The 20,144-nt window shown below is 40.9% G+C and overlaps 1 protein-coding gene across 4 annotated transcripts in view; it reads right to left on the bottom strand.

The window, feature by feature from the left end:
• tjp2b (tight junction protein 2b (zona occludens 2)) overlaps window positions 1-20,144 on the bottom strand; it is a 68,315-nt gene that overhangs the window by 40,740 nt on the left and 7,431 nt on the right. For 2 of the 4 annotated variants that reach the window (XM_018760040.2, XM_018760041.2), the window contains exon 2: window positions 9,320-9,452. Coding sequence is in view for 2 of the 4 variants with exons in the window: in XM_018760038.2 (XP_018615554.1) it covers window positions 3,020-3,070 (51 nt within the window). In the remaining 2 variants the exon portion in view is untranslated. Of the gene's footprint in view, window positions 1-3,019; window positions 3,149-9,319; window positions 9,453-20,144 lie in introns of those variants that run through there. The other 2 variants (XM_018760038.2, XM_018760039.2) reach the window with 1 other exon arrangement.

Genomic DNA, 20,144 nt, shown 5'->3' with positions numbered 1-20,144 from the left:
CGGCAGTGTTCACATGGAAGCCTGCCATGGAAGCACACACAAAAATAGCACCAGCTACTGTTGTCAGGGAAAATAAACTAACAAGATGAAATTACTGTTGTCATGGAGAAAAAAAGCCTGATGCGAAAATGTCTGTACGAGATTCAATCCATATTATAAATGGGACCGTTTTATTAGAATTCATGACTACATCTAAAAAACGTTATATACTGAACAACATTTTCTAGCAACTGAATATTCCATTGAACACTATGTAAAACTGTAGTCTGGGAATTATTTGTAAATATTATGCTTTAAACATTTTTTTTTTCTCCCCACTTCTTTCTTTCTGCCTCCCAGGACAGTGGATATGCAATGCCAGAAAAGAATTTTGCTTGGGTTTCTCAATAAATCTGCAGCTGCCGAATCACAGCAACAGTGCGGTAACTAGCAAGGAGCAGCTGAAAACTACGAAGTGCGCAAAAGCCATATACATACAGAATGAGAGAAGCTAATTTTAGCTGATGGAAAACATGGCGGTTTAAGCAGCAGTGTGGAAGTCCAGCACAGCGACAAACAGTTCCAGATCAACTATTCTTCCTTATGCGAATTAAGAAGGTTCTGTATGGTGTGGCAAGGAATTCACCGCATGCCGTACAACATAAAACAACAAAAGATGCTCGGGGCACCTCAGAATCCAGACTCTTGTGCCACACCCAGGAAGCAGGTCAGCCAGTTTTACAGTACTCCAGCCTGACCTGTTCCATCAGACCAATAACCGAAACTCTTTACAGATCATCTTTACACGCTGCTTGAGCCCATGACTCATGTTCAGTGTCAAATTGCTAACACACACCATCATTATCAGCAAACTGTCCACCCTCTTTGTCTCATACCTTAATAAATTGACTCTGAAAAAGAAATTCGGCAGCAAATTAAATCAATAACGAGCGGTTATAATAGATCATTTTAAGAAAAAACCACGAGCGCAATTCAGCCAGTTCTTACCTATTCTCACCCACCCCCACCTTCCCCCAAGCCAGACTCCTCAATACTCAGGACTAACATTGTTCTTTTTCAGTGATTATTGTAATGTCTAGCACTGTTTGCACTAGTTTTGCACACATGCACTTTATTTAGTCTGCTTGCTAATGGTGTTGCTTTATGTAGCACCAAGGTCCTGGAGGAACGTTGTTTTGTTTCACTGTGTACTGTTGCATATGGTGGAAATGACAATGAAGCCTCTCTTCACTCATCCAGGGAGAAGACCAAGCTTCTGCTTCCCACTTCCACTGAAGACCAGGCTGAGCACCAAAACAGTTCCTGGGGATTACCGCCAGTCAGCATGGTTCTGTTCAACATAGAGCACTGTAACAATGCATTCATTCCCCAAGCATCATGGTAAATACATAACATATGTACATAAGGAGAAAACACAGCGAATACCTAAATCCACCACAAAGGCACACATATGTGCAGCACTCAAAAATCCACATATATTGTCTACGGAAGTCTGCTGAAGGCATCATAAAGACGAGGGCTCAAGTTCTGGTGGAGTGTTGTGCATATGCACAAAAAGAATGCCTTTTGTCCGCAGCAGTTTCTTGCCCGAGAAATGCAAAAGATCTACTCCATTAGAGCTTCAATTGTCACTATTCTGACTAAAATCCTTCATGATGGAATGGAAGAAAGAGCTGGAGAGCTGGTGGGACCATGGGACAAGCTCACGCAGCTACGGTTCCCATTAGGTGTCATCACCCCTCTTTGTCCCAGTGGCAAAGCCCAGCACTGCACTAAGACAATAATCCCTGGGCTAAGCAGCCCCTAAATGGGATGAGAGAGGCAGACAATGGAGAGCCAGATGAGACCCCTGGGGTGCTCCTCACAATGGCACTAGATTCCAAGAGGCATGCGTGCAGTGACATACCTTCAGCTCAGTCACACACTCCACAAAACATCATGTCAACAGCCTCTTCTCGTGGAAGAGCAGCACAAAGACTGGGCAAGAAGAGGATCGGGCTTTAGGTCCAACTGAAAACCACACATCCACGCACCTGCTACTAAGTGCAAACAAAGTAGTAAGCGGTGGGTGTATCGAGTGCGAGGGCAGCGCAGCGTCCCGCGCACCTCGTCGGCCACGCGCATCACGTGGACGCGCCGCAGTCGCACCTTCACTTACCCGCCACGGACATCACGAGTGTCCGCGAAAAAAAGGCCACGAAGTGCGACCATGCATGCCAAGACAGTACATTAATTATGCACGGATTTGAGGCGACGCCGGATTGCCCCCGTGTCCTGGCTTGAGTGAAAAGTGTACTGTAAGCCAATTAAATATCGCGAATAAATAAAGACGTTTCCCACAAAGTGCAACTGCGCAGGTAAAAACAACTCAAATTTTGGGAGCGGAACGCTTGGAGATCATGCAGGAATGTCCTGTGCCCAAGTCCTGCGGCGAAACTAAGAACATCATCGGTTGCTAAGGGACAGTCTGGCATGTCTGACTCAGTAGGAAATACTCACATTAGTCATAATTTTAAAAATACACTTAATAAATTTCGCTGAACGTGTACGGACGGGAGGCAACGAGAAGGAAAAACCCAGAAATAAGAATGTGTGCGGGTCGTGAGGCAGACAGTCGGAAAACTCAGCTGTAGCACCAGTTTGATGCCCTTCGGATTACATTATTACTCTCGAACGATTGTAAAACGGACACGGTCACGATGGATTTTGTTGCGGTTTTGCTCGTTTCCCGAGTTGAAGGCAGTGAAGCGCGGAGGACGAAGTTAGAAAGGCGCGAAACTGCCGGCTCCGCTGCAAACCGAGATCAACAGGTGAACGGCGGAGCTCAACGTTCCGGCCCCCGGAACACCGCGTCAAAAAGAAAAAAAGAAAAACGTTTTTTTTTTTTTTTTTCCCCGTTGCAATCGGTTTCAGAACTTTTCTTGTGTGGGGAGATGTCTGTCAGGGAAATTAAACTGACAGCGTTTAAACAGTGAAAAGGAAAGTTAAATCAGTGTGATAAAACTAAACTTATACTTACTCCACGATCATTTCTGCTTGGGTAAACCACTCTCCCCCCTTTGACTGGCATTGTTTCCTTAACCTTGTTAAATAAAAGTAGTGAATGATATAATAAAAACGTTTAAAGAAGTGTTAAAAAAAAAAAAAAAAAAAAGTTTGCGATAAGTAACGGGCTGCGTGGTCGCTGGGGTCCTCAGTGTGTGACAGCGGACATGGCTCCCGACAGCACTATTCCAGCGACGCTCCGCCGCTCCTCCAGCGCGATCCCAGCGGACTCCAGGAGCCAGAAACATTCTTACAGGAATATTTAAAAAAAAAAAAAAAAAAAAAACTGATGACCCGGCCTACTTTAGGAATGTACCACAATCGCAGGGAGGGGGGGAACACTCAATTTCCCGAGCTATACACAATAAATAAAAAAAAAAAAAAAAAAAAAGACTAAATATGGAATACCATTAACACTGTACCTTTATTACACAGTGGTTATTAAACGCGTGTGCGTATTATGTCTTATATCTTATATCCTTCAACGCGAATGGACACGTCCAAGTGGGGTGCATTGATCAAACCGTTCCGTCCAAGTTCCACAACAAACAATCGCACAGTGTGTCTTTTGCGCACATTGGCGGCATTGTGGCCGAAAAGCGCTGCGGACGTTTCGACGCGTCGAGTTGAGCTGCTTGTCCTCGAGCTGCCTTAAACGGCAGCAGATCGGCCGTTTATGGTGTCGCGCTCATCCAAAAAAAAAACAAATATGCAAAACAGTAAGGTACAGGAATAAATGGCATCAGCGCAGAAAGTAGAAGACGACAAACAGCGACACGAATTTATGTTGAAGAAATGAGGCTTAGGTGCGTTTGTCTGGAACTAAAAAAGTTCAAAGTCTGTCAGATTTAGCCCTGCTGCTGATGCTCAGAATAAAGAAATAAACAATATTCCATTTCATCTACCCATGTCACATTGCTGTATAAAAAAAAGGATTCTTTTCAGTCATAGGAGAAACCCGAGAACAAATGCAAGCCTATTTGAAAGGCTACAAATGTTAATGAAGTCAGTGTATGGGCACAAATAACACATTTTGAGTGTCATCAGTACTACAAGTGGTGTATTGTCATCTCTTGTCCCCACCAGCATCCCCCTCCCCTCATATGCTCACTTAAAAAACTACTCACAAAGGCCTTCTTTTGTTAGTCCCTCGCCCTTCCTGTTATGCATGATGTCACAATCAGAATCTATTAATGTTACAGGGGTGGTGCTGCTGTTGTTAGGGGTAATCAACAGTGTGTGTGTGTGTGTGTGTGTGTGTGTGTGTGTCCATTGCTGATAACCTTTCTGTGCTCTATGTAGGCCAGTTACTTGCACTCTCCACCCCACCCCCCCTTCGTCAACCCAACCTGTGCAAATCCAAGAATAATTCCATTGTGCTGGACTGGGATATATGTATATTTGCACGCAGACATTATGCACAACACACAACTGAAAGGTCATGGGAATAATTCAATGATTCGAGTGTTTGTCCTTGAGGGGAAAAAAAAAGTACCACCTTATTTGTGCTATTAGCAATTCTTCCACGAAAACAAAGTGGAAGAGCTTCCAGACTTGTTCAGGTTATACAGTAACACCTGGTTAGTACACTGAATGCACTTTAAACTACCATCCAGTTAAAAGTGAAGAAATACAATGCATGGTGCAAAGTACTGCCCTCCCTGCATCTGAATTAATTTGTATTTAATAAAAGGACTACATTAACTCATCGTTAATTTGCCAAACCATCAGCACTGAATCCTTTGTTTAGTACTTCAGACTGTACACAGTCCAGTATAATGAAAGAAGTCAGTCATTGTTGCAAAACAATTCAATAAACTGAGTGAGTTACAGTTCAGCTCATGGAAATGTAGCACAGATACTGTACTTTGTTTTGCTTCCTAGGGGACCTTTGGCAATTTTCAATGCATCAAGGTGTCACAACTGCCCTTTTTTTTTTTTTTTTTTTTTTTTTAAACTGGCAGTAAATACAAAATGGAAAACCCAAAGATAAAAGTTTATAGGCAGCAATAAGCATTCTGGCTTGTCCTTCTTTTCGTCTGAGATGTAAGGAAAACAAAACACCTCAGCAATTTAAGGCTGGAGGTGAAAAGTGACCAAGAAGAGCAAGCCATACTGACAGAGTGACATGGAGGAGGGAGAGGATGGGACAGAAGAACTTATTCTCTGTGAAGATCCAACAAGGAACCAAAAGAAATCACATTTTTTCCCCATTTTGTTATTTGTAAAATTCACATTTAAATATTGCACAAGGACCATTTTAATTACAGTTAAATACACACACATTTTCTGAACCGCTTGTCCCATACGGGGTCGCGAAGCCTACCCAGCAACACAGGGCGTAAGGCCGGAGGGGGAGGGGACACACCCAGGACAGGACACCAGTCTGTCACAAGGCACCCCAAGCGGGACTCGAACCCCAGAACCACTGAAGAGCAGGACCCGGTCCAACACACTGCGCCACCGCACCCCCCTACAGTTAAATGTTGTTCTCAAATTCAGGCTAAAGGTCATAACGCAGTTTCCCGGTGGTGGCGGGGGGAGGGGAATCTGTGCACATGAATTCAGAAGGCAAAAACTAATCAAAACTGCTGGTATTGCTTTTGAAATATACATTTACACTCAGGGGGATGGAGCACCTGCAGTCTTCTTCATATAATAAATGGGATGAAATGAATATTTTATGTCTGTAAACGTGGAAAGATATCACACAGTGTTAACGCTATTATTTTTACAGTAGAGCTTCTGACTTGGTCCCAGACAGATGACTCAGCCTTATCAAGCAATGATTATCTGTGTTCTAAAAATCATATAGTTTTTTCATTGAAGGCAGAAATGTCACTGTTTATAACACTCAACGCTTTTAAAGAATATTTTGTTATCGGTTCCATTCACATTTGGGACACCTTGACCCAGATTCTAACAGTTCTTGATTTTATCATTTTGGTTTTTTGTCTGAACTCATCAAGAGCCTGCCTGAAATGCATGAAGAACATTAAGTGGCCTGCAAGATCTGCTGGTTGGTTAGGGATCATGAATTTCAAACTACTGAAATGAGGCAGTGCCCCCAAGTGTTCACCACTGATCACTATATTTAAAATAAAAGCATTTGAGAGCATGCAGGGCTCTCCTGATATGTTCATCTCCAAGACAATGGATTAGAGAGCACCAGGACAGAGCTCTCTACTCTCATTCCACCTGGGTGAACTTGGACTAGCTGTGTAATCAGCAGACCTCAATTCACTCAAACCACATATGGATCCTTTGGCTTCTGAACTGAATGATTTTTTTTTTTTTTGCCTTACTAATTACTGTATGACATGAGTATGCTATAAATAAACAAAATTACTTGTAAAAGAAGGGGGTGCGGTGGCGCAGTGGGTTGGACCGCAGTCCTGCTCTCCGGTGGGTCTGGGGTTCAAGTCCCGCTTGGGGTGCCTTGCGGCGGACTGGCGTCCCGTCCTGGGTGTGTCCCCTTCCCCCTCCGGCCTTACGCCCTGTGTTGCCGGGTAGGCTCCGGTTCCCCGTGACCCCGTAAGGGACAAGCGGTTCTGAAAATGTGTGTGTGTGTGTACTTGTAAAAGAGATGCAAAAAGAAGCACTAAACATATTTAGCGTACACACAGGTTAAACCCATGAAAGTTTGATTAGATTGAGTCCAAAGTCTGTAATAAGGACAAATATGTAACTCTTTGTCTATTGAAATGCAGATAAGGTAAAATGCAAGGGGCTGCAAACCCAATGTTCAAGCAAGCCTGAAGTGACCTCCAATATTTGTGTATACATTTAGTTGAGACTTTTCTCCAAAACAACTTACAATGTTAGTCTACCTACAATTATTCACCCATATACACAGCCGGGTAATGTTACTGGAGCAATTTCAGGGTGAGTACCTTGCTTAAGGCTCCTACAGCCAGGGGTGGGGATTGAATCTATGACCTTTGGGTCCAAAGGCAACAGCTCTAACCACGATTCTCCCAGCTGCCCCTTGAAGGGTTTTACTTCATTGAGTACTATTGCTACTTTTTTCCTGCTCAAATACCTGATATGTTATGGGCTTGCTGAAATGTACACACACACACACACACACACACACACACACACACACACACAGTCAGAAACCACTTGTCACAGCGAGCCGGAGCCTAACCCAGCAGCACAAGGCATAAGGCTGAAGGGGGAGGGGACACACCAAGGATGGGATGCCAGTCCTCCGGAAGGCATCCCAAGTAGGACTCGAACCCCAGACCCACCAGAGAGCAGGACCCGGCCAAATGTGCTGCGCCGCTGCCCCACCGCACCCCCTCTTGCTTAAATATATATTCACTATTTCATTTGTTCACACTGTCCTCTCTTAATGGATGTTTACAGATATTACCTTTACAGTCTGCTTGATCTGATGTGGGTTGATCTACAGCTTGTGCTGCACTAAGCAGTTGGGTGCCATAATTTTGTTTTTTTTATAATGAGGCATTTTGTTTGAGGCATAGCCCAGAGGGCACATGTGCAAAGACCAAGAGTCCACCTATTTCCTAAAACAAACAATACTGATAATTAGGTAAATTATCTTCTGAGACATACCTCCAGGGGATATTTAAGAATTTGATCCTGCCTCCTCACATCCTGGAAGGTACAGATTCAAACTGCCTCTAATTTAGCAGATTAAATCTAAAGTGCCAGCAGGGTTTACCCACTGAATGTCACAGTGCTTTTTTAATCAAGTCAAATGTAACATGAAATGCAAACTTGCGGGAATTTAGTTCACTGTGGCAATGGCAACAGTGAAGTGAAATAAAATGACAATCTTAGGACACTAAACATGAATGAAATGATGAAATGACCATCGAGAATTGTACACCAGAGCAAATCTGTTACCAAGGGTTAGGGTTCGGGTTCAACTATTACGCACGTTTGTTTCTTCCGCTTCAGATGGGTGGGGGTCAACTAAAACCTCCCTCCCTGACAAAAAGATGAAAAAGGAGTCGTGAGTCAGAGGAGATCGATGAAGGTCACGCTGGCAAGCTCCTGCTCAGAGCCTCCACTGGGCTGTTGCATAAATCAGCCCTATAGATCTCTAAGCTCAAACTCCCAAAAGTGTCAGCTTTTGTAGCTAGACAACATCTTCTTAAAGAAACACAGATATGAGAGTGCACGGTTGCACATGGGTAAATAGGGAAGCCGTGACTGGTGCGAAATTATGGATGGAGCTCCAGAATGAATATCACTGTTCATTCCAACCTTACAAACTAGATGCAGAATCCAAGAGACATACAGTATATAATGAAGGGCCAAAAGACATTTCAACACTTATTCAACTTGACACTATGCTTTACTCACATAATCTGTCCTTCCTCACTGAACTTTATATCAGATTTCACTAATTTTCAATTCTACCAGCAGAACAGACGGTAAAGGTTGACGACTGTATGAGTAGTTCACAAAGACATGTGAACCAAAACACTCCTTCCAAAACTGCTCATCTTATATGCTAAAGGGACTTGATTGTATTCATTTCATTAAGCATCTGCAGTATCCAAGCCATCTATAAAGCCTTCTGTAGAAATATCATATGAAGGTCATCATATGGGTTCTACAGCTGCTGTACTTCTGATGTGGCAGAATTGCATTACACAGCTACGTATGTGACTGCAATCAAAGATGTTCTTTTAATGACTCAGTCATAAGGAACAGAACAATAGAAATCTACAGAAACAATAAAGGCATCAGCTAAACAAGACAAATAAAACATGTTACTGTGCTTTGAACAACACTGTTCAGAGAGCAGGAGGGAACATATTTCTGGAAATTTGCACATCTTTGAGACTAGATTAAATATAACCCAGCTACAAGCAATCAAGAGAACAACATTAATTAGATTTTTTTTTTTTTTGATCTCAAACAATATAGGACAGAAGAAAATATCTTTAAAAAACTGCAAGGTCTTATATATATATATATATATATATATATATATATATATATATATATATATATATATGCGCACAGACCCACACATTTATTTCTTTACACATTATGATTTACATTTATTAAAAAAACTGATATGCGGATAAAAACCTTTTCATAAAAAATTGGCATAAGTGAATCTGAGCTTTCAAGCACAAATCAAATTTTAAAACGAACAAGTTAAACTAAACATGAAATTAATTGCAGGGAAACAAAATAAACCTGTAATTAACTGACTGAAGATACATCAACATAATAAAAGTGAAATTAAGAAACCTAAAATGGGCAAAAAAAGTAAAAGAAAAAATACCTGCTGAAGCTTTGAAAAATTGGGCACTGAGTCTCGTCGTTTTTCTGAAAGGTACAGGTATTGCACTTCGGTGTTCCAGTAAAGGTTGTCCCAGGAGCAGCTGGCATGGGACAAGTCTGTGCCACACTGGTCCCTACAATAAGACAGTGAGATTAGCCCTCGTGCACCAAGCTGTGTAACAGCGTCTCCCCATGCTGCTTGCCGTCCTTCTTAGGACTGTGCATTGAAATCAGTTTTTTTTTTCCCCCAATGTAGAGATACCTTTTAAGAACTTTTAAGAACCTTTTAAGAAGTATTGATGTTTACTTAATTTACAATATTATCCAGTAAGCACAAAAAGCAAAATGAAGGAAAATACTGTTATGGGCAGACTGTTACTGGACGATCATATATTCTACAATCGCATACTGACGGCTGTAGTGCGGTGAAATAATAACGTAATACACCATTCGGTTTTTAACTTGTAATTCTGACAAGAGAATGAACATTTACTATTCAACAGACAGATCAAAGACAGGTTTCAAACAACAGACTGATGTTGATGTTCCAATATATTCTACATACAGGAATGTTGTACATACAGTTTTGGGATTTTTGGAAAGAATCTGAATATATCATCTCAGTTTAATTTCTCTGAATTCCCATAATTAAATAAAACAGAGCATGAATATTACACAACACTATTGTGCTCAGATACCCATGCACGGGCAGAGAATAAACAGATCTTTTTGTTGAAATTTAAGGAAACTATATGTTATACTTTAATGTTCCCAAGAGAGTGAAAAGCCAGTCATTGATTGAATCCAATGACAGATGGAAGTCATTCTGCAGTTCCTGATCACCTTCATATTGCAACCACAACTATTCTAAATATGACACAGCCCAACCACAATATTATTGAGTAAAAGCATCTATTCATTAGTGTTTCTGTGAAATACACGGTGTGGTAACTACTGGTTGTGAAATTAATTGGCACTGGCCTGTACAATGTGTAAAACTCAAACCAAATTGTTACAACGTCATACATAAAACTTTCTTTATATTTCACAAGTCTGAGACAAACATTCATAAACCTTTGAAATAAATTATACATAGCATAGGGACACGAGTGAATATTTAACGTAAGAACTTTTACTAATGTAGCATCCAAAATCATTTTAAAACTGCCCATGCTGCGCTTCATACATTTTAACAAGTAATAAACAGATTGATGAGATTAAAGAAATTTTTGTATACATTTCTTGCAATGAATCCCATCAAGGAAGCCCAACTGAATTGGCTGTGTGTCTAAGTAGTGTCTTAAAAAGCCCACCTGTTTGGGGCTTTGCACTACAACTGGGACAGAAGATCCAATTTTTTCAGGGATAAGGTTTTCGATGAAGATAAGGTAGAGCTGGTCTCGAAGAGACATCCAGGATATGAAACTCAAATGAGATCAATGAACTGATAACCATCATCACATTGAACATAGTTCCATCCATTATCACTTCCTGATTAATAGTCAGTTGCTTCAAACATGAGAAGTAGCGACATCAAACACAAACCAGCATGGCATTTACGGCACATCTGAGAAACGTCCTTTGCCACATACCGTACACAAAGATTAGTGGTAAATACAAATCAGATGTGACAGGAGAGGCCAGGCTGTAAGGTGGACCAGCCCAGCTCCAGGGGTAAATCAAGTAACGCGATCCGTGTCTGATAACAGGCAGCTGCGAACAAGAGGGAAAATATAGCCTTAAACAAAGCCAAATGACACACACTTGCAGTGTCAACTACCCATGCACTGTCAGACCGAGTTTGCAATGAAGCCCTGATACATTGGTGTCCTCCAAAGGAACTGCAAAACTTGAGCCTGTAGTGAAAAACTATCTGACCATGAACCCTACCCCCCCACCCCCACGATACATATGTTCTACTACCCAGTCACCGGGGACAAACTACATTTTATGTGTACCCGCTTCACAAGGTTTCTGTGTGTGAGTGTGTGAGAGAGAGAGAGAGAGAATGAGCGAGGCATCCCTCTTGCCCAGTCACGAGCAAATGCCCGAGAAGACAGTGTCAGATGTGGCACCTAAATAGAGAGGACTGGTTGGCGGAAAATAGAAGCTTCATCTGCAGCGACTCATAAACCCTGGAAGCAAACACAGAGGGTGGAACAGGACTCAGCAGCCAACAGCTGCACTGAAACAGCTTCATCATGGTATACGATTTGAAAGCACCAGGATTTCAGGCATTGTCATATGCTGACCTCATGTCCTTTGCCAAGAACATTCAGAAATATGTGGATGTAACTGCATTCCACTACAAATTAATAATACACCCAAAAATATACATTTTTCACTATACATTCGCTCACATTAACATGTATCACATATATCAAATAAATCAGTCCCAGCTGTTACGAAACACACGTGTTTATGTTTTCAAAAAGCCTCAGCACTCATTTATGCAGAAAAAGGCCTTACGTCTACAAAACTGGTGACAGTATCCAAGATGAAGAAACGACTAACGCTCATTAAACCTTTATGATTTCGGTGACATTTCGCCTTGGCCAGATCTTGCCAGAGGCACACTGAAGCACGGTAAGGGTCCATGCAGGAGAGATCGGCCAGTAGGACAGACCAAGGTGAAATATGGGACTGTGATTATGTATACACGGACAGGGAAACATGCTGAGGAAGGCAAACATCTTCTTCAGGCCCACTGCAGTCCGGCAGCTGGAGCCAGGGAGGAATCATGAATATTGAAACATGTTCCTGATGCACTTGGCCCAGTGTGTGACAGCACAGTTACTTGCAGGGCCACCCAAGGCAGAAAGATAGGTGCCGTAAGTGATAGAATAATTAAAGCAGAAGGGAGTCCTGTGGCAGTGGTGCAATACCACAGCAACATGGTCCTAATGAAGGCGTCAAGGGTCCAAAGGGGTGGAGCTTAGGCTACTTTCATCTGTATGTACCGGAAATATTAGGAAAAGAGTGATGTGAAAGCTTTTCTACATAAGGTTTTTAAAGCTTGCCTCTATAACACATGCATGCCTGTACTGTACAAATAATGGCAATGACTCATTAAATATGTTTATAAAACCTCAATTAAGGGACTGAGCAATGTAAGCACACATTTTGTATTTTCAAAATAGGAGTAGGAACTGGTCATTTTTGCTACTTTTACTTATAAAGGGATTATTATGCAGTCCACCGCAGCCATTAAAGAAGAAAAAAAACCTCAAACATCCTTGTTAGAGAGGGGTAAAAAATGTGAAATGTGCTCATGGGCTGCCTCCCAGAGGACATTGTTTAAAGGGACATGGACAGATTCGTGCGCCTGTTTGAACTGAGGACGCTCTCACGGAGAGCTCCATCTGCTCCTGGTTAATTAACACTGCTGCACGAGTCGGAGACACACCGTGAAAAAAGTGAGAGAGAGAGACATGGAGAGACAGAGAGAGAGGATGAGATATGGGGCATCTGTAACAGATGCACTACACATTTATACAGTCATGCAGTTTCCGACCCGAACCACTGCGCTTTAAAGATTTTTTGCAAGCCTCGTGATATCACGGCAAAATTCTACATTACTGAGAACAAGTCAGTGAAGTATTCCATATGCAAGTTTCAATTTTTAGTAAAAGGTAGGGAGAGAAACTGATAACAGTATGAGGGTGCAAAGAACGGCGAGATACAGGACTAAGAGGACACATGGAAGAGCAAAGAGACAGGGAGCTGAAGGAAGAAAAGAACATAAGGAGAGGTGACCCTCACTCGCGTGCTGTAGCTGTCCAAGAAATCTCACTTCATTTTCACCTTGTTTCGTTTCAGAACACGCCTCACTTCAAAAAGATGTGTCAAATGCAAATAGCTAGAGCTAGACTGCGGGGGTGGGATAACAAGAGCTATACTTCATAGCTCTCATTACAAAAAGGTTGTTTGTCTGAAATCAAATGATCTGACATGTTCTAACCTATATTCCCATATACGGTATCTATATGTTTATTGAAGTAGCTGTCAGTGTCAGGCAATTGCTACACCATGCTGTATGACTGCACACTTACATGAGCAAAAAACTAGCCCATTTCTATACTTCAGTTTCTAAGAAATAAAAAGAATATTTGAACAAAATGCAACTCAACATGCAACAGCAAGGCAAATACTGTACTTTTATATTACAGCCTTTATCCAAGAATCAGAGCTCTCACAAATGAAACGGGCGAAGTGTGACATTGCAGACAAAAACGCGTAAGTGCACACACCTGTACACAGGCAGACGCACGTGCACAAACATGCATATTCCATTACATGCACACACTGCACGCATGCACACACACAAATACAGATAAATTACTTGTTCAAGCTTTCCATGTCAGTCCACTAATCTCAATCTTACTACCATTGAAAAAGAGGGAATTATGTAATATTGTCCAGGGGATTGAAGTTATTCCACAACAAAGAGCACCAAATTATAAAGGATGGAAAGCATTAATGATTGGCCTAACAAAGAATATACTTAGGCTTTGCCTTCTCAACCCATCACCCCAGGACCTGGTACTACTTATCTTTTTCTCCTGTCGACTCATTCATGGAGGGCTTTCTTACCCTTCTGGCTTCAGAAATTTATTAATGTAAAGTTCCCATAAGAGCTTATGTAAAGGCCTAACATATGTGCTTTGGGAATGCACTTTATATAGAGCTCACTTAAAACAAGAGGTTTGCCTCAATTAATTCTACAGCCAAACGGAATCTGAACCACTCATTATAAGAACATCCATAATTTAAATGCTCATCAAATTTTTAGTAGCGTGAAAAAACAGCTAAAGGTTAACAAAGTTTAAAATGTCTCCCACACAGTTTATTGCATTTTGCTGATTTCAATACCTTCAGGGATGACATACTCACACAAGCCTGTGGTTACTAGAAACACTCCTTTACTTGTGAAAATCATTTGCTTTGCAATGTCTCCCATCCTCAATGTGTCAGTTCCTGCCTCTGAGCTTATACTAACCAGAGGTGACATGTAAGTCTGGAATTCATGTCAGGGGAGAGACCAATAGAGACGGACACACAACAGAAAAAGCAAATTTTCCACCGATAATCATCATACGACATCATATCACGTTCTCTTATTTAGAGAGCATGTCCATTGTTTTTAAAATGAATGGAGCTGCAGCACAATATGCATAAAATGTGCCAGATTTCTCAATTTTTTTTACAATTTGGGATGGCATCTGTGGTCATGACAACAACATGGCACACTGTCTGATATGCCATGTGCACTCTACAGGGCTACCAAACATACATTTAAATGAAGAAAAATCTTTTCTTATTAAAGCTTGTCACATTCTAAGAACAAATGCCTCAATTTGAGGGCAACCTCTGTACCACATTTAATCCACCATTTTATATACTTTGTATGATGTTTTGTTTTATGAAGATCTAGTGAAAAGCTCCATCAGACTGCCTCCATAAGGCGGAACACATTGCCTTGGCTCAATGAAAATCCAACACTCGCAGAGTTTATCCAACTAGGCCATTGATCTGCGTGTCCAAATTGTTCAGTCAATACATTAACATTCATCTTCGGAACAAGGTTTATAACACACAGGGAATCTACTGATTGGGACAAGAAATATGACCCCCTCTTCCCTTGCCATTTCTTATGCAATGCTGCCTTCACAGGCCCAAGGTCTGCTGAATGGACAAAACACATGTTAATCTTACAGTGTGTCCACACAGAGGGATGTTGTAACTGATCATGAAATATAAACGTTAAACAAGCAAACACAGGAGGTTTTTTCCCCCCCCAAACTTAGCATAAACAGTTATATTACACACAATATATTCGTGGATCAATCTGCAAAATAAAAAATAATGCATGAACAGAATAACAAAAGCCTTTTAATTACGTTAGGTAAAAGTCAAAATGACAGTTGCTCAATGATGTAGTACTTGATATTTTAATTGTTTAATGTCATCACTGGGTAAAGCATCTCCATTTATTGGCAAACAGCCTATGTTGATGTAATGTTTATCAATGCTCCCGTTATGCCTCTAAGGTCAAAAGAAGACAGTGAGGAGGGAAAGGGGCTGCAAACAAATCATTTTTGGACTGCTCCCTGCTGGATCGAACCCCTCCCCTGTTCTAGGTTTCATTATCAGATCGACCATTGATCACACAGAACAAAATTAAACCCTCCAATATTTGCCTTACTAAAATTTAAAAAAAAAGAAAAAAAAAACCAACAATTTAATATTGGTTCAGTATTAACAGCTAAACTTCCATTTCCTTATAAAATAATAGACTTTCGTATGGACTCAGGACCTAACCGTTTAAAATCAACTGAGGCACATAGCTTGTGAAGTCTATTCCTCCTGGCTTCGGTCTTGTTCTTTCTGTTTTCTTTAGCATCTCAGTACCTGCCTGTACTGCATGAGGGTAAGGCGCACGCACACACGCACACACACACAAACTTTAGCCAATCTAGGCTAGGCTGCTGCAGTCAAGCATACATCTCAAACACCCATCCAGCTCTTTCTGTCTTTTGATAAAAATCAGTGCACATTACAGAGTAGAAGTAGGAGGAAACAGGAAAAACTCACTAACCAGACAAACTAAACAGTCAAAATCAGAAATGACAAGAGATTTTAAAGCATGCACATCAGACCAATCCCAGCCAAAAAATAAAAATAAAAAAAAATTTAAAAAAAAAAAAAAAAAAAAAAAAAAAAAACACAGAACTACAAGCCTTTCCTCACTGAAGTTGTGCTCTTCTTCCAGACCAATGAATGATTCTACCTTTCCCTCCGCCCAGCAAAAGCAGATGTTGCTGGGGGTGCTGAGTATATCCGAAATGAATGATGAGATTCCCAGACGCATGGTGGCTGGACTGGAAGGAAGGATCAACAAAGAGAAAAAGCAAGAAAGACACACAGAGGAGAGGAGTGGAAAGGAGAGGAAAGCAGGAGAGGTGTGGACTCCCTGGTTCCCAGAGCTGAATGCAAAGCGGACTGAGGGAAGCCGGCTGCTGCTGCTGTCTCTGCTGCCGCCTCCGCAGCCGCTGGACCAATGCAATGTGCCGTACTCCTGGCGCACGCTGACAAAGACAACAGGTGCAGCCTGAGAGCCAGAGGACACCACCCCCCTCCCCCACCATTGCTCACATGCACATACAGAAACGACAGCACATGGAAGACACAGTGTGTGCACTGCTTTTTACAACACACACTTACATCCCTCACTTGATACAAAACCAAGCGCACAGCATAATTACTTAATCATTCATCACAGTACTTCGAGGAGAAAATAATTTACAAGGGGCTCAGATTTAAAAAAAACAAACAAAAATACCTAAATACCTAAAATGTCTGTCCTTAAAAAGCTACAAAATTTTTCTAGAATAAAAGCTTGCCAAACTCCACATGGCTATCATGTGAAATTGTACATACTCCCAGCCAAACTACAGACCTCAGATCAGGTGTTACAAGTATGCACAGCAAGATGAAGAGACATAGTAAAGAGTGCAGTAGTCAGCGTGTCTTTCACATATTGTCCATTGACAGTGACAGCGGCAGTCACTGGTACTTCATGAAAAACCTGCCTCAAAGCCTGGGAAGATGGAGATGTCCTATGAAGAGCAGCAGCAGGAGGAAGAGCTGCCTATTGCAAAACATGCATAGAGGAGCATTACTCCATGAGCAAAAACTGAGGGGCAACAGAAGTTGAACAGTGTAGAGTCATACTGTGGGTCCCTTAGAGGGGATCTTCCCAGTGGATCCCACCGCAAGGTTCCTACATAAACTAGGGCTAACACCCACTGCTAGAGTCCACGCTACAGTTGAAGCAATGCTCGTTCTCAATCTGAGTGGCACACAGAACACTGGCAATGGCCTCTTAAGCTATTGAGGAGTGTGATATGGTCTGACAAGTCATCTTCTTCCATCTTCTTGATGAATGGACATGTGCATCTGTGATGACAGTCCATGGAAGTCTACACTACAGAGTCTGGTTCCAACAGTTAAGGGTTCTGGCAGCTGCATCACATTGTGAGGTAGATATTCATGGCATGGCTTGGATATACTCCTTTTGTCAAAATCACTGGTGTAAAGTATGCTACCATTTTTATTCCCGGGTTTTTAAGCCCATTCCAAGTATCCAGTGTTTCTCCCATATGAGGAGGCAGGTCCTCCAGGTCAGTAATGTTCTCCTCCAGTAATCAGTCATTGTGAGGTACTTGTCTGAAGAGCGGCACCCATCCTCTATGACCCGTTCCTTCTAAGAGATTAGATCACACTGAGTACATTTATGAGACTCTGCAGAGGTGTCTAGATTCCCACCTTCATTAAACGTGACATGTTGTGTCTCTGCTGGAATGGTCCCGCTGTTTCATGATGCAGAGCTACCTAACCACTCATTGATTGAAATTTTATTGAACATTAAATATTTATTATTTAGTAACATGCTGATGCCTGAAGGCATGGTGTATAAAATTTGTTTCATAGATGAAAAACCAATATGCAGTTCATCAACTTTCACACTTAAATTAATAACATTTAGTTTAATAATTTCTTGCAACAACACAATAAAGGCTACAGGAAAATTAGATTCAAAGATGTGCATTCTCGTGACCCTATAGTGTACTGCAAAACATCCTGTGTTCAAGGTTTTTTCTAAATCTTACAAAATCTGGAAAAAATTATGAGCGCGCTACAATTTAGTGCATACTACATGTTTATATGATACTTAATTCCTGAGTAATAAGTTTTTAAAAGTGTTCAGTTCTTTCTAAATTACCCTGTATATTTTAATATGCTCATTTATTGTAATAGATATCTATCAAGTGTCAAATAAAAAATTACTTCAGCAGCAGAAATCAAGATTTTCTCACTAAATTAAATATTTTTCTTCCATGCAATTCAGGTTAAGAAGAGAAAAACAGCAAGAGCATTAAATGCCAAAAAACATAAGAACCCATGTGATAGAGACATCCCAGTCACCTCCCTACACCCATACACTTACTCTGCTGGCTTCCACAGTTTCCGTGGCGGCGGCAGCAGCTCCCGCTTGTTCAGAGGGGCAATCCCCATAGCTGCCTGCATTATAGTGATGAACTTCTTGTATTTCATTTTGTTTTATGCTGCTGCAGTGAATCTCCCACAAGGACTGCACTACAGTGCACAAACTGCCTCCTCGATGCCCATTTAGTAGTACTAGTTTCAGTCCCCCCCACCCCATAAAAAATAAATAACTGCTGAACAAAGACCATAAACGTTTAAAATAAAGGAATAAAAACTCAAATCCGTTTGTGAATCTCAGGAGCGTCACTCTTACATAATTGGAAAGGACCTTAAACATTACACTAATGAAAATGCTTCCCAGGGATAATTGTGGTACTAAGCCCTTGCCTGCAGATAAATGTAGATTCTCCACATTCCCTGTAATCCCTAACTACAGCTTATCCTGCCCTCCCCACATGAGTTTTTACCCTACACAAGAATGCTTTCTACCCTCCTGACAGAACCAAAAAAAAAAAACACAACAACAAAATCAGGACCTAGGTACCTGCATTCTGCCCTATATCCCTGGCTACTTTACAAATAACCATAATTCTGGTGTTGTTCGCTTAAAAACAGAAGAAGGAAAAAAAAAAAACAAATAACCTCTTGTAACATTAGCAGGTTCTGGGGCACCAAGCCAACACCAGCTTTAAAAATTAAATTATATGGTTGCAGCTTGCAGGAGCAGATTACTTTGGGTATGGTTTTCAAGATGACAGGCACAAGGGTTTCACTGTCGAAAAGCAGGGTGAGCTGAGGGAAAGTTCCACAATTTAGTAAGCCTAGAAATGACACTCTCTATTTGGATGCCAACAGCAGAAACATGATGTGCCTTTTTTAACACAAATATGTCCCTGTATTGTTTAAATAAATGTCTAAAAGTGTTATCACACACAAACACTATTGGAGAACAGGCTCATGTGTTTACATGAAAGGATACCCTACATTTACATTTATTTATCAGATGCATTTCTCCAAAGCAACGTACATACAGAAAATACACAGCATTACATTAACAGAAAGACAGACATAGATGCAGACACGTGATTCTTAAGTACAGTTACACTTTAGTCTGTGCATGAGGAGACTGATGTCTATAGCTCTGCTCTAAAAGCTTCAGTTTCACAATTTGCTATTAAATCAAATGAAAAGCAGTTTGCACAACTTTACAATTGTGTTTGTCTTATGCTTTCAAAAAAAGACTTGTCTTGTCAAAAAGTCACCAAATACATACGTACAGACTAGAAAAAAATCCATATACGTAATTATTGTAATCATGAGAATGATAAATTAAGGAATTGAAGTAAAGAGAGTTTGAGGAATTTTACATGGTAAATATATTATTACAGAAAGCATTTCATAATATTATTTTGTGTCAAAATACACCCCGGTGTTTGTGCAACGAACTGCAGAGGAAAAATGACTTTTCCCAAAATTTAATGGGTTACTGTAGAATAAACTGATAAAATCCAAATATTTCTATTTCAGATTATGGGCACATCTGTCTTAACTGAATGTAAAACAATGTCATTTCTGAAACAATGCACAATTTGGATTACTAAAATGAAAGGCTTACTTCATGGTATAAAATGCTACACGGAGGATGTGAAAATAGCTTGGTAAAATTGGTATTTTGCTTGGCAGTATTGGATTTTAAGGTTACATTCATGAATATTTATCCTGATGCTAAAACACAATGTATATTAATCAAGTAAATCCAGAAAGCAGGCTTTCATCAGACAGCTTTCCAGTTCTGTGATCTGTCGGTTAATTAGGTC

This window comes from Scleropages formosus, chromosome 17, assembly GCF_900964775.1.
Source record: "Scleropages formosus chromosome 17, fSclFor1.1, whole genome shotgun sequence".
Taxonomy (NCBI): Eukaryota; Metazoa; Chordata; class Actinopteri; order Osteoglossiformes; family Osteoglossidae; genus Scleropages; species Scleropages formosus.
Note: the sequence above shows the minus strand (reverse complement) of the source record. Positions and strands in the feature narration are given on the sequence as shown.